This window comes from Dipodomys spectabilis, unplaced genomic scaffold (assembly GCF_019054845.1).
Source record: "Dipodomys spectabilis isolate Male_0828 unplaced genomic scaffold, ASM1905484v1 ptg000052l, whole genome shotgun sequence".
Classification (NCBI taxonomy): domain Eukaryota; kingdom Metazoa; phylum Chordata; class Mammalia; order Rodentia; family Heteromyidae; genus Dipodomys; species Dipodomys spectabilis.
Genome location: NW_024870729.1, coordinates 1,299,801 through 1,321,126, shown reverse-complemented (window position 1 = coordinate 1,321,126; position 21,326 = coordinate 1,299,801). Strand labels below are relative to the sequence as shown.

The window sequence follows — 21,326 nt, the reverse complement described above, 5'->3', positions numbered from 1 at the left end:
GTCTCCACGAGGATCCCACCCCCACCCCTCACTCTCCACCGGAGCGGAGAGGCTCCATACCGCGAAAGCTGCCTGGCACCAGCAGCGCCACAAAGGGACCTGTCGGCAGACCACCCGCCCAATCGCGATCGCAACGACCCGGCGGGGGCCACCCAACCCAGCCCGCAACCACCCCAACTGAACTCGGATTGCAACAACAACTGATGACCTACAGGGTGAGTACCCCACAGGGGACAGTGAATCCATCAAGGGAGACCAGAGCTGGAGGGAATCCCCAGACCCTGACCTAGACTCCCTACCCCAACACCTGGACCACAGGACCCACTAAAACTGGGAACTATTCGAGAGCTCCACCAGCCGGTGGAGCACACTCTGCTGGCCAGGCCAGAGCAAGAGTGCCCCTGGAAGGGAGCTTAAATGCCCAAGCCAGGAACAGCGCCCCTGGGTCAAGACTACCAACAGTAGAAGAAATTTGAACTGTGTCCTCCAGGCTACATAACCTAGGTGGTATACACATTAGCACAGGCCTAACGTGCGCGCTCCAGGCTGGGGCCGGAACCAGGCCCGGGGACTGGCGCCTGAACAAAGCAAAAAGGGTCAGAAGTGGGGCTGTGGCTCAAATGGTAGGGTGCCAGCCTTGAGCTGAAGAGCTGAGGGACAGCACCCAAACCTAGAGTTCAAGCCCACAACCAGCCCAAAACAAACAAACAAAAACAAATCAGGAGCCCATAGCAGACTCCAGTATTTGGGAGAGTGCATCCAGAGCATCTGATCTTCCCAAGAGCACCCGCAGGAGCAAACACAAGCAGTCTAGGCTGCTCAACCCTTCCAAAGGCGGGAATTGCCAGCAATCTACAGCAGAGAGCTGAGAATCCTAAGTAAGTCAGAATAGCAGCTGGAAATAGGCTCCCAACAAAATCCAGATCAGGCACAGACACCCTCTACCAATACAGAATCAGCAACCAAACAAAGACAGACACACCAAAACAAGATTGAAGAGCAGTCTCCTGAACCCCCATGTGAAAATCACAGAGAAAAATCACAAGGTTTACCACTACCCAGGACAGCAAACTCACCTCAAAAGCCAGCAGCCACGCAGGGGAGAGCCCCAGTGGGAGCAAAGCAGGAATGGAAGACAAAAGCTACATCCAAGGGTTGCTGGAGGCAATGACTCAAGAAATAAAGCGAGAAATGGATCAGAAATTGAAAGAGCACAAGGATGAACTATCAAAAGATATACAGGATATCAAACAAAAGTTGGATGCAAAAATAGAAGCTGCACAAACCTCAGTAAGAAGTGAGATAAACGCCAAATTAGAGGTAATGCATAATGATCTCACCTCATTGAGAGGTGAGATCAGTACTCTGAGAACCAACATTGAATCCATAAAGGGATCCATTTCCACCATGCAAACCACAATAGAAGCCACGGTCAACAGAGTGAATGAAATGGAAGGTAGAGTGTCAGATACAGAAGACAGAATACACCAACTGGACCAAAAAGTGACAGATATGGAAAAATCACTCAAATTAAACCAAAAGGAAATTCAAGAGCAAGCAGATAATGCTAAAAAATTTAACCTTCGCATGATCGAGTGGACGAAGGTGAGGAATTCCAGAGCAAGGGAATGCAACACCTATTTAACAAGATAGTCAATGAAAATTTTCCCCACCTCAAAAACGACCATCTTAACTACATTACAGAAGCTTATCGAACCCCCAACAAGCAAGATCCCAGGAGAAACACTTCTAGACACATTATAGTAAAAATGATGGATCTGAATAATAAGGAAACAATCCTGCATGCAGCAAAAATAAAGAAGGAGCTATACTACAACGGGAAAAAAATTAGAATCACTGCAGATCTCTCCACACAAACAATGAATGCAAGAAAAGCCTGGGAAAGCACCATACGAGCCCTGAGAGCCAATAACTGCCAACCCAGACTGATATACCCGGCAAAGCTAGCATTCACATTCGATGGAGAACTGAAAACTTTTAATAGCAAAGAAAAACTAAATGAATACATAAACATTAAGCCGGCATTACAAAGAATTCTAAGAGGGGGGACACAACCTGAAGAAAGCAACCAGGAACTGGGACCTGCCCCAAACAGGCATTACTCAAAGTCTAACTGAGCAAGCACAGGAGGAAAGGAAAGAAGAAAAACTTAGGAAAACGGAATGGCAGGGACAACAATGCATCTCTCTATACTTTCTCTTAATATAAATGGGCTGAATTCGCCAATTAAAAGAAAACGAACTGAGGACTGGATCAGAAAACAAGACCCATCCATCTGTTGCCTTCAGGAGACCCACCTCTCAGCCAAACATACAAACAAACTCAGAGTGAAGGGGTGGAAAAGGATCTACCAATCAAATTCCCCCAATAAGAAAGCAGGTGTAGCTATCCTGATATCTGACAAAATAAACTTTTCATTAAAATCAGTACAGAAAGACAAGGACGGACACTACATATTAATAAAGGGAACAATCCAAGAGGAGGATATAACCATCATCAACTTATATGCCCCAAATATCGGTGCACCCAGATATGTTAAACAAATGCTCTCAAACTTACAGAATAAAATAGATCCCAATACGATAATACTAGGAGACTTTAACACGCCACTCTCACCAAAGGACAGGTCTACCAACCAGAGGATTGGCAAAGAAGCTACCAAATTAAGTGAGACCATACTTCAAGCGGAATTAACTGACATCTACCGAGTATTTCACCCTAAAACAACACAGTACACATTCTTCTCAGCAGCTCATGGAACTTTCTCCAAAATAGACCATATCATAGTTCATGCAAGGAACTTAAGCAAATACAAAGGGATCGACATAATCCCCTGTATCTTATCTGACCACAATGGAATCAAGCTAGCTTTCAATAACAAAGCATACCGCAGAAATTTCTCTAATACATGGAAATTGAACAGCACACTCCTTAACAAGGCCTGGGTAACAGAAGAGATCAGAGAAGAAATAAAGCATTTCCTACAACTCAATGAAAATGAAAACACCTCACAAAGAAACTTGTGGGACACAGCAAAAGCAGTCCTGAGGGGCAAATTTATTGCCCTCAGTGCCCACATCAAGAGAATGGAGACAGACCAAGTAAATAATCTCATGTTGCAACTAAAACAGCTAGAAAAACAAGAAAAAATGGGACCTAAAGCTACTAGACGAAGCCAGATAACCAAATTGAGAGCAGAGATTAACCAATTAGAAAATCAGAAAACCATAACCAAAATAAACCAAAGAAAAAGCTGGTTCTTTGAAAAAATAAACAAAATTGATGGCCCGTTGGCAAGATTAATTAAAAAAAGAAGAGAGGAAACCCATATTAATAGGATTAGGGATGCCACAGGAAACATCACAACACGTACCCAAGATATCCAAACAATTCTAACAGACTACTTTCAAAAGCTATACTCTCTAAAGGAAGAAAATCTGGCGGAAATGGATGCATTTTTAGAGAAATACAAGTTACCCACACTGAGCAAAGAAGAAGTTAACCAATTAAATAAGCCAATATCCTATAATGAGATACAGGAAGCTATCAAAAGTCTTCCAACAAAAAAAAGCCCAGGACCAGATGGATTCACAGCAGAATTCTATAAGACCTTTAAAGAAGAACTAATACCCATACTCCTCAAGCTCTTCAGAGAAACAGAGAAGGAGGGAGCTATCCCTAACTCATTCTACGAAGCCAATATCACACTCATCCCCAAACCAGGCAAAGACCCAACCAAAAAGGAGAATTACAGGCCAATTTCCTTGATGAACACAGATGCAAAGATCCTTAACAAGATTCTAGCTAACAGAATCCAGAAACACATAAAAAAAATAATACACTATGATCAGGTAGGCTTCATCCCAGAGACACAGGGATGGTTTAACATACGTAAGTCAATAAATGTAATCCAGCATATCAACAGAGCCAAGGTCAAGAATCACATGATTATCGCCACAGATGCAGAAAAGGCCTTTGATAAAATTCAACATTCATTCATGCTAAAAGCTCTGGAGAAAATAGGAATAGAAGGAACATTTCTAAAAACAATAAAAGCCATTTATGACAGACCAATAGCCAATATTATACTTAATGGGGAAAAGCTACAACCAATCCTCCTAAAAACAGGAACAAGGCAAGGATGCCCACTGTCTCCACTCCTCTTCAACATAGTCCTAGAACCCTTAGCCAGGGCAATAAGGCAAGAAAAAGACATTAAAGGGATCCGCATAGGGAAAGAAGAAGTTAAACTATCCCTTTTTGCAGATGACATGATACTATACCTCCACGATCCCAAAAACTCCATCCCCAAACTTTTAGAAATCATAAGTCACTTCGGCAAAATAGCAGGATACAAAATAAACCCACAAAAATCAGTTGCCTTCCTATACACTGATAACGTAAAGGAAGAGAGGGAAATAAAGGGAGCAACCCCATTCACAATAACCTCCCAAAAAATAAAATATTTAGGAATTAACCTAACCAAAGATGTAAAAGAACTATTTAATGAGAACTATAAAAAGTTAAAGAAAGAAATTGCAGAAGACACTAGGAAATGGAAAGACCTCCCATGCTCCTGGATAGGCCGACTTAATATAGTAAAGATGGTGATACTTCCAAAACTAATATACAAATTCAATGCAATTCCTATTAAAATCCCAATGACGTACATCACTGAAATACAGAAAACAGTCCAAAAATTTATATGGAACAACAAAAGACCTAGAATAGCCAAAACAATTCTAGGGGATAAAGACAATATGGGAGGGCTATCCATGCCGAACTTCAAACTCTACTACAGAGCTATAATCACAAAGACAGCATGGTACTGGCACAAAAACAGACCCGAAGACCAATGGAACAGAATAGAAGATCCAGATATAAATCCACAGGCCTACAGCCAGCTGATATTCGACAAAGGAGCCAAAGACATACAATGGAAGAAACACAGCCTCTTCAACCGCTGGTGCTGGGAAAACTGGGCAGCCACATGCAGAAAACTAAAAGTGGACCCCAGCCTATCACCATGCACCAACATCAACTCAAAATGGATTAAAGACCTTAACATTAAACCTGAATCTTTGAAACTACTGCAGGACAGAGTAGGAGAGACACTTGAACTAATAGGCACAGGAAGGAACTTCCTGAACAGAGTCCCAGGGTCACAACAAGTTGGAGAGAGACTCGACAAATGGGACTACCTTAAAATAAAAAGCTTCTGCACAGCTAAATCTATCGCAACTAAGCTAGAAAGACAACCAACTAATTGGGAAAAAATATTTACCAGCAATATATCAGACAAGGGGTTAACATCCTGTATATACAGGGAACTCAAGAAACTAATCCCTCCCAAACCTAACAAACCAATTACTAAATGGGCAAGGGAACTAAAGAGGGACTTCTCAAATGAAGAAATAAAAATGGCAAAGAAACACATGAGGAAATGTTCATCATCCCTGGTGGTGAAGGAAATGCAAATAAAGACAACCCTGAGATACCACCTTACCCCAGTCAGAATGTCCCACATCCACAAATCAGCCAACGACAAATGCTGGAGGGGATGTGGAGAAAGAGGAACCCTATTACACTGCTGGTGGGAATGTACACTTATACAACCACTTTGGAAAGCAGTCTGGAGGGTCCTTAGAAAGCTAAAGATTGACCTCCCTTACGACCCAGTCATACCACTTCTAGGCATCTACCCTGAACAACAGGAACCAATATACAAGGACACGTGTACCTCCATGTTTATTGCAGCACTGTTCGCAATAGCTAGGATATGGAAACAACCTAGATGCCCCACCACAGATGAATGGATCCAAAAATTGTGGTATCTATACACAATGGAATATTATGCAGCCATTAGAAATGACAAAATAATGGCATTTGCAGGGAAATGGATGGAGCTAGAAGGAATCATGTTGAGCGAGGTAAGCCAAGAACGAAGAGACAAACGGTACATGGTCTCCCTGATAAGTGGATGCTAAATCCAAAAGGTTAGGTGATACGACAAAACTAACAGGACTTAAGAAACAAAGAACTCCCGCTCATCTGGTTGAACCACTACTAAATATCCCCATGCTGCTGATCACAAACATGGTATATAACATGTGAACACTGTTATATATTACAGACTGTGGTAGACAATTTGCTCCAGGGAAGTTAGAATGAACTTGTGACTTTGAAATTATGTAATCATTTAATCACAATCAAAAAAAAAAGAACCTCGGGGAAGGGAGGGAGGGAGGGGATGGTAGGGGGAAAACAATGGAGGGGGTAACAATGTTCAAGAGGAAGTGTACTCATTACCTCACTCATGTAACTGTAACCCTCTGTATAGTAGCTTTACAATAAAATAAAATTAAAAAAAAAAAAAAAAAGAAAATTGTCATTGTGTTTGTGAACTCAAACTACAGGTAAAGAATAGTACATGAAATAGGACATACCAGGTTTTTTTCCACAACAATATTTATTTGAAGTGATCGAGGGTATAACTTGGAAAGTCTGTTTACCTGAAAAATATGTAAGAGGAATCTTGAAAATTTTATAAAAATTTATCTCTTATTGACATTATATAAACTGACATAAATTAAAGATAGTTCCTGACTCTGTAACTAGGCTGTTTCAAATAAAAAGAATATTTAGGTGTTTTTCAAAGGGTCCCACTTAAGAAGTGCTGGAATTAGTGATTAGTGACAGCTTCTAGTTACACTCTCCAAGTCATAGAAAAAACAGGAAGTTCTGTTTTTGTAATAATTGAATTGAAATTTTACTTCAAAAGCATTGCTTTCTTACCCTTCTGATCATTTGTGTAATTTCTATGGTAGGAGTTTCTGTTACCAATGGTTTAAAAATTATTTTTAGCAAATAATGCAGATATATGGTACTCATAAACTGACACGTTGAATTAAAACTCCTTTGTACAACTACTTGAAGAAGACATTACTAAAGTCTATAATTAATAACAGCTGAGTCATAAATAACAGCAATTCACTAAAGCCAGTTTTGTGTTTGTAAAGAGTCACCACTTTCTTTAATCCAGATCTCATGTGACCAATACAATTAACCACTGTAGAACTCTCCTGAAACAAAGACTTAAGATTTTCATTTAAATTATCTAACAACTGAGAAAAAAAAGAAAGAATTTTTGCATTAATCAGCTGACATGTGAACATCAATGTTTAATGTTTTGGTTTGTTACAGTCATATGTCTACAGCTGTTTACAAGATTAAATCCTTGTTTGGGTTTGTTTCTGGATTTTTTGTTGCTATTGTTGTTCATGGGGCTTGAACTTAAGGCCTAAGCACTTTCCCTGAGTTTTTTGCTCAAGGCTAGCACTCCACCACTTTCAGCCACCGCTCCACTTCTGGAGTTAATTGGAGATAAGAGTTTCACAGGGGCTTGGAAGGTGGCTCAGTGGTAGAGTGCTTGCCTTGCAAGCATGAGGCCCTGGGTTTGATTCCTTAGCAACACATAAACAGAAAAAGGGGAAGTGGTGCTGTTCCTCAAGTGGCAGTGTTAGCCTTGAAGAACTAAAGGACGGTGCCCAGCCCCAGAGTTCAGGCCCAAAGTCCAAAGGAAAAAAAAAATCTGTTTAGCTAGGCGCTGGTGGCTCACCCCTGTAATCCTAGCTACTCAGAAGGCTGGGATCTGAGGATCACATTTCAAAGCCAGCCCAGGCAGGAAAGTTCATGAGACTCCAATAAACCACCACAAAACCGGAAGTTCACAGTGGTTCAAGTGGTTCAAGTGGTAGAGCACTAAATTTGAGCTGAAGAGCTCAGGAAAAGTGCCCAGGCCCAGAGTTCAAGCCCCATGACCAACCAGAAAAAAAAAAGTTTTCTGCCCTGGCTGGCTTCAAACCTCCATCATCCTCTTGAGTAGCTAAGATCACAGGGATCCACCAGTACTGGGCTTAAGTCCTTGTTTTGCACAACTTATCTCAATCTTCATTCAGTCAATCACAGACAGTTACAGACTATGTACGTGGACTGCCCAGAAACCAAAGGAGAGCTGTGAGTATGCCCAAAACATCCTTACTCCTTCTCATGGAGCAGAGGTGGGAAGGTAGTCCCTTCTCCACCACCGGAGAAAAACTCCATCTTTGATACTGACACAGACCCAGCTAGAGCAGCTAGTGAAACTCAGGCCTGGGAAGAAGACAATAGAACCACTCAATGGGCCAAAAGGATCTGACCTACAACAGGGCTATGCTCCACCCCAGGGGAGAGTTGCCCCTCTCAAGCAGAGGGGCAGAGACTACTTTATCTGACTGCTGCACAGGAAGCAACTCCAGCCCTGTTTTACACATAAATCCTGAGATTGGCTCCAGGCTGGGCTGATTGAGTCTCTCAGGAGCTAACCCATTAGGGTAAAGCTACTGATTGCTGACAGGACACAGCCTTACCTACAACTTAGCCCCATCACAGCAACTCCAAATTAGAGGAAACAGCCACCTCGCTCTTTTGTAATACTCAAAGTAGATTGCCCTCCCACTGAACTAGCTTGGGAGAAGGGACATAAACTCCTGAGTAAGGCAGAGCTTCCTTCAGCCTGCTCAAACAAACTGATTGAAGAAACCAACCAAGCCACAGGACAACCAAACTACAGGCCTGTAATTGATGCTTGCTTTAAAATAGTGTTCTAACTCAGAATTGGTTTGGCTATCATAACCAATGGGCAGAACAAACAGAAACACAAGAAAAATGACAAGTCCTGCTTCAGGACAATCAGGCAACACAGCAGTCAATGAATAACCTAGAGGAGAGCTCCCAAAATGCTCTACATTTAATGGAGCATACTAGTGGTAAACATAATGAAATGCATGAGCCTCATGAGGCTAACCAAAGATTAAAACAGAAATATCACAAGTGTGATGAGGTTAAACAAAGATTAAGATAAGAATATGGTGAGCGTGATGTAGCTAACAGAAATATCACGAGAGTGATAAGGCTAATCTAAGATTAACAGAGGAATTGTGTGAGCAGGATGAGAATAGACAAAGATTAATGGAGGCATTCATGGAATCCACAGACAGCTAGAGGAATCCAGGGAGTCCACAAAGGGAATGCTGACTGAAGCCCAACAGAAGGAAAGGGAATCCCATGAAACCATAACTAATCAACTAAGGGATTTGAAAATAAACACTGAACACCAAATTAAGGAAGTAAAGAAGTCCATACAGGATCTAAAACAAAGATCCAACAAAGAATTTGAAGCCATCAAACCTGACCAATTAGAAGTAAAAGAAATAAAAAACGAAGTAGAAAGTCTTGACAGTAGGTTAGACCATGCAGAAGATTGAATCTCTGGGATTAACGACAGCCTAGATATTATACAGAAAGAACAGAAAACTATTCAAGACAAATCCAAGAAATATGATAGATCTATTCAATATCTAGAAGACACCATCAGAAGGCCTAATATGAGGATAATAGGTGTAGAGGAACACCTAGAGACAGAAGTTAATGGTCTAGGAAATTTATTTAACAGGCTCCTAGCTGAGAACTGCCCAAACATGCAAAAGGATAGGCCTATTCAAATACAAGAAGACTTTAGAACCCCAAATAGACCAGACCAGAATAGGACATCCACTGTCACATTGCAATACATACAGAATCAATTCAGACTTAGGAAAGGATCCTTAAAGCTGTCAAGGAGAAAAGATCAATCACCATTCAGAATAACTTCATATTTCTCAGCAGAGACAATTAAAGCAAGAAGAGCCTGGAATAATGTATGCCACATCCCTAAGATTAAAAAAAAAACTATCAGTCAAGAATATTGTACCCAGCAAAACTCTCCTTCTTGGAGAGTCTAATTTTAGCTGTTGTTTTTTTTTTTGGGGGGGGGTCTGGTCGTGGGGCCTGAACTCCGGGCCTGGGAGCTATCCCTCAGCTCTTCAGCTCAAGGCTAGCGCTCTACCACTTGAGCCACAGCGCCACTTCCAGCTTTTTTCTTTGTGCTTATGTGGTGCTGAGGAATCGAACCCAGGGCCTCTGGCATGCAAGGCAAGCGCTCTACCACTGAGCCACCTTCCCAGCCCCGAGAGTCTAATTTTACCTTCATGGAAGGTCAAATAAAAACTTTCCACAGCAAAGAAAAATTGAAACAATATATCTCCATCAAACTATCCTTACAAAAGACACTTAAAGATGTTCTACACAAAGAAAACCAAAAAGAGCAAATAAACACCAAGAAACAGGGCCCAAACAGAGAATCCAAGAAGCATTGGAAGAACCCAGTTGGCACAGTCCCCAAGAAGGTGGATAACATGCCAAGAACTACAAAACACCTCTCACTCCTAACTCTCAATATTAATGGACTTAACTCTCCAATGAAGCGATATAGACTATCTAGTTGGATCAAAAAGCAATATCCTTCTATCTTCTGCCTACAAGAGACACACCTTGACCACAAAACAAACATATTCTAAAAGTGAAAGGCTGGAACAAAATGTACCAAGCAAATGGCCCCAATAAACAGGTAGGAGTTGCAATCCTAATAATGGATAAAATAGACTTCAAATAAAAATTAGCAAGAAGAGATAAATAAGGTCATTACATACTAATTAACGGATATCTCCTTCAGGAAGATATTGCAATTCTAAATATCTATTCACTAAATAGCAGAGCACCCAAATCTATCCAGGAAAAACTACTTTCCCTAAAATCACACATAGATCCAAAAATATTAATTGTCAGGAACTTTAACACACCACTATCCCCACTGGATAGGTCAGCCCAGCAAAAACTCAACAGAGAAACCTCAGACCTAAACAATTGCATGGACCAACTACAATTAAGAGACATCTACCGAATATTTCACCCAGTATCATCAGAATACATGTTCTCAGAACCACATGGAACATTCTTCAAAATAGACCACATTTTAGGTCATAAAGCAAATTTGTCCAAATTTGGAATCATTTAAATCATACCCTGTATTATCTCAGACCACAAGGGAATAAAATTAGAAGTCAGCACCAAGAGCCACCAAAGAAAATCCTGTAACACATGCAGGCTGAACAACACATTGTTGAACCACCAGTGGGTCACAGAAGAGATTAGAAAGTAAATTCAAATGTTCATGATATTTAACAAAATGAACACATAAATCACCAGCTCCTCTGGGACACAGCAAAGGCAGTACTCGGAGGCAAGTTTATACCTCTGAGTTCCTATATCAACAAATTGGAGAGATCTGAAATCAACAATTTAACAAGGCACCTGAAGTTCCTTGAAAATGAGCAACAAGCTAAACCCCAGTCCAGTAGATGGAAAGAAATAATTAAAATTCAATCAGAATTAAATTATTAGAATCCAGAAAAACCATAGAAAGAATCAACAAATCAGAGTTGATTCTTCAAAAAATGAACAAAATTGACATTTTCTTAATAAACACCCAGAAACACAACAAATCAAAGAAAGGTTGGACAAATGGGATTGCATGAAACTGCAGAGCTTCTGCATGGCAAAGGACATAGCAAGCAAGATGAATAGAAAGCCCATGGATTGGGAGAAGATCTCCACTAGCCAGACAATGGACAGGGGTATCATATCGAAAATATCCTTAGAACTCAAAATTTTACATCTCCCAACAACAAATCCTCAAAGAAACAACTGCTCAATAAATAAGTGGGCTAAAGACTTAAAGAGAAACTTCTCTGAAGAGGAAATAAGAATGACTAATAAACACATGAAGAAATGCTCAACTTCTCTAGCCATAAAAGAAATGCAATCAAAACATCATTGAAATTCTACCTCACCCCAGTTAGAATGGCTATAATCAAGAAATCTAATAACAACAGATGCTGGAGTGTATGTGGCCAAAAGGGAACCCTACTGCTTTGTTGGTGGGTATGTAAACTTGTTCAACCACTTTGGAAAGCAGTATGGAGGTTCCTCAAAAGACTCCACATAGAGCTCCCCTATAACCCAGCAAAGCCACTTTTAGACATTTGCCCAAACAATCACAAACAAGGCCATACTAAAATTACCAGCACAACTATGTTTATCACAGCATTATTCACCATAGCTAAACTATGGAACCAACCCAGATGTCCCTCAGTAGATGCATGGATCAAGAAAATGTGAGAATATATATATAATGAATTCTATGCCTCCATCAAAAAGAATGACACCACCTCATTTGTTAGGAAATGGAAAGACTAGGAAAAAATTGTATTAAGTGAAGTAAGCCAGACGCAAAGGAACATAGTCCCATAGTTTCCCTTATCTGCAATAACTAGTATATGTCTAGGACAAGCAGAAGTGGTCAAAAGCTACTCACATATGACCATATAACCTGATGCTAAGTGAAATGATAGGGACACAAGAGGTTTTATCTTTGTTGCTATTCTTTTTAATGTATTTATAATGTAATATGTGATTTTTTGTTTTTTTTGTATGTTCTTCCCCCATGGTACAATCCCTGTTGTCACTGTATTTCATTCCGGTGCCCTGCATTTTGTATATGCATTTTTCTAATTTGGGGAGGGGAAGGGAAATCACAAAATGCTTAAGTAAGGAAACAGGTTGACCCATTGTAACAATGAGATGTACAAGACACTGTGTTGAAAATGAACTTTACAACTTTTAGGGTGTGGGGCAAGAGAGGGGAGGAGTTGGGGAGGTGGGAAGGAAAGGGATGGTAGGGGAAAAATAAAGGAGGGTATAATAATAAAAAAAAAAAAAAACTTTAATCAGATGTCAAAAAAAACTTATCTCAAGTGAAAAGCACAGCAATGAACAGAGATACACTTTCTAGTTACTGAAGTTATGCAAGTTACCCATCAAATTTGGCTTGCAACATCATTTTTAGTTCCATAAAATAAGTTAAAAGGGTTATCACTTACTTCTATGGTCCTTCTGGCCTGATAGTGCACAGCATTAAACCAGTCATAAGTGTCACCTCCTAAGGCAGGAATATTTGTTGTATTACCATTGCTCTCTTGATAAACCATGTGAACAAAGCCTGAGGCAGCCTCCATTGGCTTAATTCCATATGAGATGTTTTTAAATTGTATTGTGCCCCTGAATATTAAAATAATCAAATAAAGTTGGTAATGACACTACCAAAACTATGATGCTTATGAGAAATTTTGACCAAAATTGCTTTTATTTTAAATTAAAAGCCATCTTTGTTTTGCCACTTTATCTCATAGTTCTTTGAGGTCTTGTACTGGAAATAGACTACCCAGTTACAGGACACATATTCCATTCAATTACAAATATTTGTAATAAGTTAAGATAATAATCACAAAAATAATAAAAATCTTAAGGAAATAGTAAGGTAATATTAAATATTAATATAAAACATATTGATTTTATTATTAATATTTTCTTGATGTATCAAAATGTTTATATTTATTATTAACTAAATAAATGTTGGTACTGTTTATTAATGTTTATTATTAACATTAATATTACTATTGGTTAAATTATAAATATTAAGATGATAATCTTTTTTTTTAAAGTAAGTTATTGGCATGGGTTTCATTTGTTAAACAAGGAAAAATTTCTTTTTAGTGTATTGGCCTTCCGTTCCAGCCTGCAGGGTCTGTAGATATTTAGTAACTTCCCTATAGGCTTCTTCCTTGGTCTCAGTTCTCTTATCTTTTATATACCCCACTCTTATTCTGATATCTAAATACTCTAGATTATTTGTTGTGTGGCTGAACAACAAAAATGATCAAATGCAGAAGCAGGCAATGTTTCTATAAGCTTCAGATATAATGCAACTGTCATTTATTCTAGGAAATTGAGAAGCAGGCTGAAACCAAAATTTGGGGAAAAGTCCAGAAGAAAGGAGAGCCCAGTAGCACTGCCTGCACCAACCATGACTCAGAGCCTTCAGCAGAATATCCCACCACTATTAGCCAGTGGCATGGGAGCCTGACCAGCCAGGCTCAGGGGAAGCCACCACCTGGTATTAGTCATTTATTTTGTCCTTGACCAATGGAAATGTAAAGGTGATTACAGAATTAGAAGAGGCACATGGAAAATTCATGCATAGGATCAGCTGGATATAACACCTGCAGGTTAAATATTTTTAAATAGCATACAACCTGAGTCCTGAACAAACGTTGAGTGTCACAAGAGAATCTGGAAAACCTGCAATATATCCATTATAATTGCAATTCATCTAAAAAATGCACAAAGAAAAACAAAGGGATGACTCATTTTGTTAAATATATACTCCAAGATATAACATTGACATTTATTACTATACCTACTACAATATTTAAGAGGATAGATTATTCCACTTCATCAACTATATCAAATAATATTCTTATCATCATAGACATTTATAGATTTTCTTTTCCAAGAAAATCCCAAATAAGAAATCTGTTAGAAAAAAACACTAAAGCTTACCTGACTTAACAATGTCTGGAAATGTTTGTTGCCCTCTTGGTCATAATAATAAACAAGAGCACCTGGGGACAAAAATGATCTAGACAAAAAATATAAAAATATGCTCAAATGAAACTGTAGAGTAGAAACTTAATTCTTCATATGCAAAATCTAGGTTTTGAAGGACTAAAAGCCTAGAATAAGCCTATTGCCCACATATCTCTCTATCTCTTTAAACTGAGTTATTGAGAATGACATTTTAATTAGAGAGACATAATACTAAAACACTGGTTAATGAACAAATCACTGGACAGATCAGGGAGATATAGTACGAGTTCCAATTTCCAGTCTTAAACTTGCAAATATTTAATTTTTAACACTCATGGATTTCAGATGCTGTACATCAATCTCAATATTAAAATGTAAGATTAGCAGCAAATTTAGAAATATTTGATCTAGGAGGAGGCTACAATGCTTGATAAGAAATGTGCTCATTATCTTGCCCATGTAATTGTAACCCCTCTGTACAGTATGTTCACAATAAAAAAATAAAATAAAATAAACATCCTACGCAGAAAAAAAAAGAAATATTTGATCTAACAAAAAATCATAATCATTAACCTTAGCTATGTTTCAGGCTTTTCTTAATAGCAATGGTCAGAATTTTCTTTCATTTCTCTTGATAACTATTCAAAAAGTTGGATACAGTGTCTCACACCTGTAATCCTAACAATCTGGGAAGTGGAGACTGGGAGAATTGTCATTTGAGTCCAGACTGGGTAAAAAGTTTGTGAGACCACATCTCAATCAACAGCTGAATGTGCTGGTAGGTGTCTGTCTTCCCAGCTAGAGTGGAAAGCTTAAACAGAAGGATTACTATTTAGAATTGCCCTAAGGGGGGAGGGGAGTGGCAGGACTCCATCTCAAGAATTACCAGAGCAAAAAAGAATGGGAGAGACATAACTCAGCAGCAGAGCACCTATCTAGCAAGCACAAAACCCTGAGTTCCAATCCCAATGCTACAAAAGAGCAAATGTTGACACCACTGCTGAAACCATCCCACATAACTTCCATGTCATCTCACTTCTCCATCCTTTGTGTCCACCTTACATTTCCAGAGGCTAACTAACCTCTTTTATCTAGGGGAATCCCATATACATGTGCTGCAGATCCCATATTGTACCATACTCTATAAAGATGCAAACCCTCTCCTACCATTTAAAACTTTTCCTCTTTAAAAGCCTTTTTGTTACCCCTAGTGCTATTTAGAAATGTTATTTTCAAGCCATGGCCATCCTAAATAACCCTTTGCTATGACCAATGTTTCTTTTTCAATTTTCGATAGATTTTATCCAAGTAGTAGTGTCACACATATTCTCTACTTTTCCAATTCCATTCACTTTGGCAAATGTCCTATCCATAACCACTAGCATTTCATTTTTTTTTGGGGGGGGGTCCGGTCGTGGGGCCTGAACTCTGGGCCTGGGCGCTGTCCCTCAGCTCTTCAGCTCAAGGCTAGCGCTCTACCACTTGAGCCACAGTGCCACTTCTGGCTTTTTTTCTTTTTTGCTTATGTGGTGCTGAGGAATCGAACCCAGGGCCTCATGCATGCAAGGCAAGCGCTCTACCACTGAGCCACCTTCCCAGGCTGCATTTCAAATTTTTAAAAATCATTACTGTATTGGACTTCTGGTGTCTACTTGAAAACTATGACCACTAAGTTGAACCATTTAACTTATAAATTCCATAAATGTGCACCATGGTGTACACATTTTACTCTTCTGCTTCTCTTCTTACTCCCAGATCCTCCCTGATCTTCCATGTTGACTACATTTTTTTTTCTATCTGTCCTGGAAATATTTTTATTTTATTGTATTGCATTGTATTGTACAGAGGAGTTACAGTTACATTTCTTTTTGAACAGTGTTTCCCCCTCCCTCATTTTCTCCCACTTTCCTTCCCCCCCCCACCTCCCTCACCCCCCAAGTTGTAAAGTTCATTTCCAACATAGGGTCTAGTCTCTGTTGCATTGATTCACCCTTAATCCCACCATTTCTCTGATTCCCCTTCCCTTCCCTAAGTCAGATAAACTTAAATACAAGACAAAGGGTTCCAAAATCAGAAACAGTGACCACAGGTAATAAACAAGAGCAGAACACAAAACTAAATACGAAAGAAATAACTGCAAACAGTACACTAAAAAAGAAAAAACAACCACAAAAACTCTCTCTTGTTTCCATATCATGGAGATCATTTCAATTAGCATCATGCTATGTGTTCATATGTACATAGCTATTGGGCTATTGTGAACCTCTGCTAGGACTATCCTAGGCATATACTAATTATCACAAATGAGGGAAACCATGGGGCCTATGTTTCTTTGGGTCTGAATGTGGTGTAGTAGTATAGTGTTTGCCTAGAAATGTTTTTATCCAAGCTTTAGACATTAGCAACTAATCTGTTAATTAAAAAATATATATGCTGCCACTATTCACCACCGCTGAGATATGGAATAGAAGAATAGTATGAAGAATAGAAGAATATATATGAAGGAATTCAATGCTTCCATCAGAAAGAATGACATTGCCTCATTTGTAAGGAAATGAAAAGACTTGGAAAAAAAATCATATTAAGTGAAATAAGCCAGACGCAAAAGAAACACAGGTCCCATGGTTCCCTCATTTGTAATAATTTGTACATGTCTAGCATAATCCTAGCAGATGAGCAGAATAGCTTAATAGCTATGTGCATATGACCATATACGATGATATTAAGCAAAACGAAACCCAAGACACAGGCACGAGGTTTTTCTTTGTTGTTGTTGTTGTTTTTAGTGTACTATGTGACTTTTTTGTTTCTTTTGTATGTTCTTTCCCTATGGTATAGCTACCATTGTCACGGTATTTGATTTTGGTACCCTGGTTTGTATATACATTTATGTGAATTAGGAAAGGGAAGGATAACAACAGAATGGCAAGACAACAGACAAGGGGGGAGCCAATGCAACAGCGATATATACAAAACAGTATGTTGGAAATGATCTGTACAACGTGGGGGTGGGGGTAAGTGGGGAGGGAAGTAGGAGAAACATGAGGGAAGAGGTAACAGATTTCACAAGAAATGTACTTATTACCTTACTTATGTAATTGTAACCCCTCTGTACATCACCTTAACAATAAAAACAATAATTTACAAAAATTGTATGCTGCTATTTTAATAATAACATTAATTGTATTGCTTACTGTTGTATTTTCCTACTGAAGCCTCTAAGAGACCTAAATTCCTATATGCCTATATTCCTATTTCCAGTGGAAAAATACACTTGAACATAAAGGCTACAATTCAAACTTACCCCTTCTACACATATAGACCACCCTTGTTCAGATCACTCCTTTGATTATAAAATAACTTGTCCAGCAAGTAAATTAACTGCAGTCTTTGATGTTTCCCAGGCAGCCTTCCAAATCTGTCTTAGGTCTACTAAAGTTTTCTTTCCAGTTATAACTGATAGGTGCCATAACCACCCACCAAAACTTTCAGTCATGTTACTAAATCAACCTCCTCTACTTCTTACCCCTGAAATACAACCTACCACATTCAACTATGTAAATACAAAATCCTTGCAATGTCAGTAAATATCTGTCACTTGTCTGGTTTTCTAAATACTTTCACCTCTACCTTTCAGAAAAATATCTCATTTCATAATTTGCATTACCATTTGTACACACAAAAAGCCCTTTTGCATCTTTTTGTTTTGCAAATCATTTTTTGCTATAAATTATCATCCTGACCTACCCCTCTTCTTTACAAAGCTAGTGGTTATCTTCTCTTGGCACACAGGTCATCTTATACCTCTTTCAAAAACCCTTCTCTGACTTCAGATTTCATAAGAACACTTTGTTCTTATTAGTATTACTTTAATGCATTTATAACTGTCTTTGTTCTTATTGCTATTACAATATCATATTATAAAATGCTGTCTCGGTTAATATACCTGAATGTACCTTCCTGTATTATATATTCCTTAACTTTTTTCATTGCCTAGGATTTTAACTAATACTCAATATACAACAGCTATCAATATGCTTGAATTAAAATGAGTCTAATCATAACTATGTTTTTAAACTTAAGAGATTAAAGAATTAAAATTTGAAGGGACAAAATATAATTACTTACTGCTTTTTGAGATGGATAAAATATGGTTTCCCTGCTATTGTAATAAGATAAGCAAGCTGTAACCAGAATAGCCAAGAAATGTGTTTTAATTTATGCTTTAAAAAGTTGACCAGATTAATAACAACATATTACCATTATATTGGCTTCCCTTCCCATGTAAATATTTGAAGCTTTAGGATTTGAAACATAGAAGCAGGTAGAAAGACTCCACACCTGCACTACATGACTGCTCCCACTTCTGAAGGACACTTGCCTGTCATTTTCTGGGGTTCAGAGATACCTTTCCAGATCCCTTTGCCAATCCCAAACAGCCTGTCTCTCTCCCCTTGCCTCATCCTAATTCTGTTCTTGGGGGAAACCCACGATTTTTGCCACTCCCTTAAAGTTTGTGCTTGAAGGTCTTCTTTCAGAGTCTTTCATCCTTACTGGAACCAGTCTGTTCTATATTGGTTGACACATATTTAAAAGCTGGATGCTTGCCAGGCACTAGTAGTTCACACCTGTAATCTTAGCTACTCTTGAGTCTGAGATCTGAGGATTGGGATTCAAAGCCAGCCTGGGCAGACAAATCAGAAAGACTCTTAGCTCCAATCAACAGGCAAAACCTATAAGTAGAGATGTGGCTCAAGTAGAAATGTCAACTTTGAGTAAAAAAGCTGAGTAAGAGCCCTCATACTGGCACACACACACACACACACACACACACACACACACACACAAAGGCTGTGTGCTGAGCTTGCTCTGAGCTGCCAGGGCTGACTACACCCCGTATTCAACAGCTTTGATGCTAGAAGCAATCTATCAGAATCTAAACTATAAAGAGAAAACATTCCCCAATTACATTGTTGTCTGGATTATGTTCTGGACGTCTTTTTGCAGCTGGTGATACAATCTTCTCAGGAACTGTGAGCTGTAGGTAGATTTTATGTGTATCTAAAAATAGAAATAAGTGAGATTGTTTTGATACTTGAAATTTTCATTATATATTTCTAGGCTTAATTATGCATTTTTCTTTGCATTAACAGCTATTTTAAATACTCTCTATATCTCTTCTTTCCTACTGAATTTATGATCACCATATCTATGAATTTCTAACCTCAAGTCCTCAAGTTTCCTCTCATCTCTCTCTGCCTCACACACATAGAGCTGTGTATATGTATATACACATATACATGAGTATACACAGTTCTTAGATACATATATCACACATCTCATTCACGTACACACATCTGTATCACATTTGCACATAAACATACATGTACATGTGCAATTCCACAGCACAATGAAGTTAAGACCAAGTACCAAACGTCAGCGGGGGTAAAAGGGCTTGGAAATAAGAAAACACAGGCCAGGAAAATGAAGACCGTTTTCCGGAAAGGACATACAATGTGGGGTCTAATACACTGCGCGGGGGGAGGGGGTAGTGTGCCATTTCCGGGGGAGCCGGTGAAGGACAGCATTTGTCAAGGCAGGATTTGGGCCATAGCTGTTTCGATGCTATTGCCACTTCCCGAATCATAGGACTTTAGTACATGAGGAGAAGCTTGGATTTCATTTTTGTCCATTTTACACATCAAGGGAACTCACCCAGATCTTCCTAATCGTCCTTTTTTGGCCAAAGAGAATGGGCGGGGAGCATGGACCCTGGGCGGGAGGCGGAAGGGCAGGACCGGCCTTGGGATGCCAGGGCGCCCACCCAGCCTGCACCCCGGGGCCGCTTCCCAGCCTGCACCCCGAGGCATTCCACCACCCAGACTCACCAGAGTCGGCCTGCAGCCCGCTGAGTGCAGTGAGCAGCACCAGCAGCGGGACCATGGCTCTGCTGTCCTAGAGCCGGCCTGGTGGCAACAGTTGGGGCTTGGGGCGTTGGGGCGAGTAAGGCGCGTGCACAACCTCGCGGGGTGGAAGGCAGGAAGAAGAGAAGAAAAGGAGTTCTGGCACCCTGAAGGTTCCTTACTAGGCAGCTCTCAATTGGAGAGGGCAGGGCTTCGAGAGCATTTCCTTTCTATCTTCTAATTAGATCGTTCCTTTGCAATTAATTTCCAGTTACAATCAGGAAAATAAATATGAAAACAGTCAAGTTATTAGTAGCAATCACCATATCTGCACATTACACCCACACATCCACACACCCACCACCCATTTGAGCCAGGATCAGACAAAAATACAAGGTTACAAAAGCTGTGACTTTTGCAGTTTCATGGTTAGATGCATTGTTACAGGACAATAAAACAAGCTCTTCAAATACAAATTTTCAAAAACTTCTGCAGCATCCCAAGCTACCGTTGCTGGATTCTATTCCTGCCAATCCTGGTATCAGCTCTTTAAAAAATAAAAATTAAAATCCCCAGACTGCTGGGCGCCGGTGGCTCACGCCTGTCATCCTAGATACTCAGGAGGCTGAGAGCTGAAGATCGCGGTTCAAAGCCAGCCTGGGCAGGAAAGTCGTGAGACTCTTACATCCAACTAACCACCAGAAAACCGGAAGTAGCTCTTAGGCTCAAGTGGTAGAGCGCTAGCCTTGAGCTGAAGAGCTGAGGGACAGCACCCAGGCCCAGAGTTCAAGCCCCACAGCTGACAAAAACAACAACAACAAAATCCCTATATTATAGAATACCAATTGAGGAGTGTTGTCGATTTTTTTTTTCAGACACACAGGTTTTTCTCTTACTTTGGTCAAAGTGTCTCTAATTATACCAGATTGGTTTGCATAGAAGCAACAGGCGTCTCCTAAGGCTATATATAAACCTCCTTTTTGGTTTTTTTTTTTAAGA

The 21,326-nt window shown here is 39.5% G+C and overlaps 1 protein-coding gene across 1 annotated transcript in view; it reads right to left on the bottom strand.

Annotated features, from left to right (window-relative positions):
* The window catches only part of LOC122107650 (disintegrin and metalloproteinase domain-containing protein 5-like), an 86,864-nt gene extending 66,880 nt beyond the window's left edge, over positions 1-19,984 (bottom strand). Inside the window, exons 1-6 of the mRNA XM_042679455.1 lie at positions 19,855-19,984; positions 19,394-19,485; positions 14,398-14,511; positions 14,091-14,167; positions 12,879-13,056; positions 6,468-6,533 (exon numbers count right to left, since the gene is read on the bottom strand). Of these exons, the coding sequence (XP_042535389.1) occupies positions 6,468-6,533; positions 12,879-13,056; positions 14,091-14,167; positions 14,398-14,511; positions 19,394-19,485; positions 19,855-19,984 (657 nt within the window). The remainder of the gene's footprint in view (positions 1-6,467; positions 6,534-12,878; positions 13,057-14,090; positions 14,168-14,397; positions 14,512-19,393; positions 19,486-19,854) is intronic.
* Between the last annotated feature and the right edge of the window lie 1,342 nt (positions 19,985-21,326).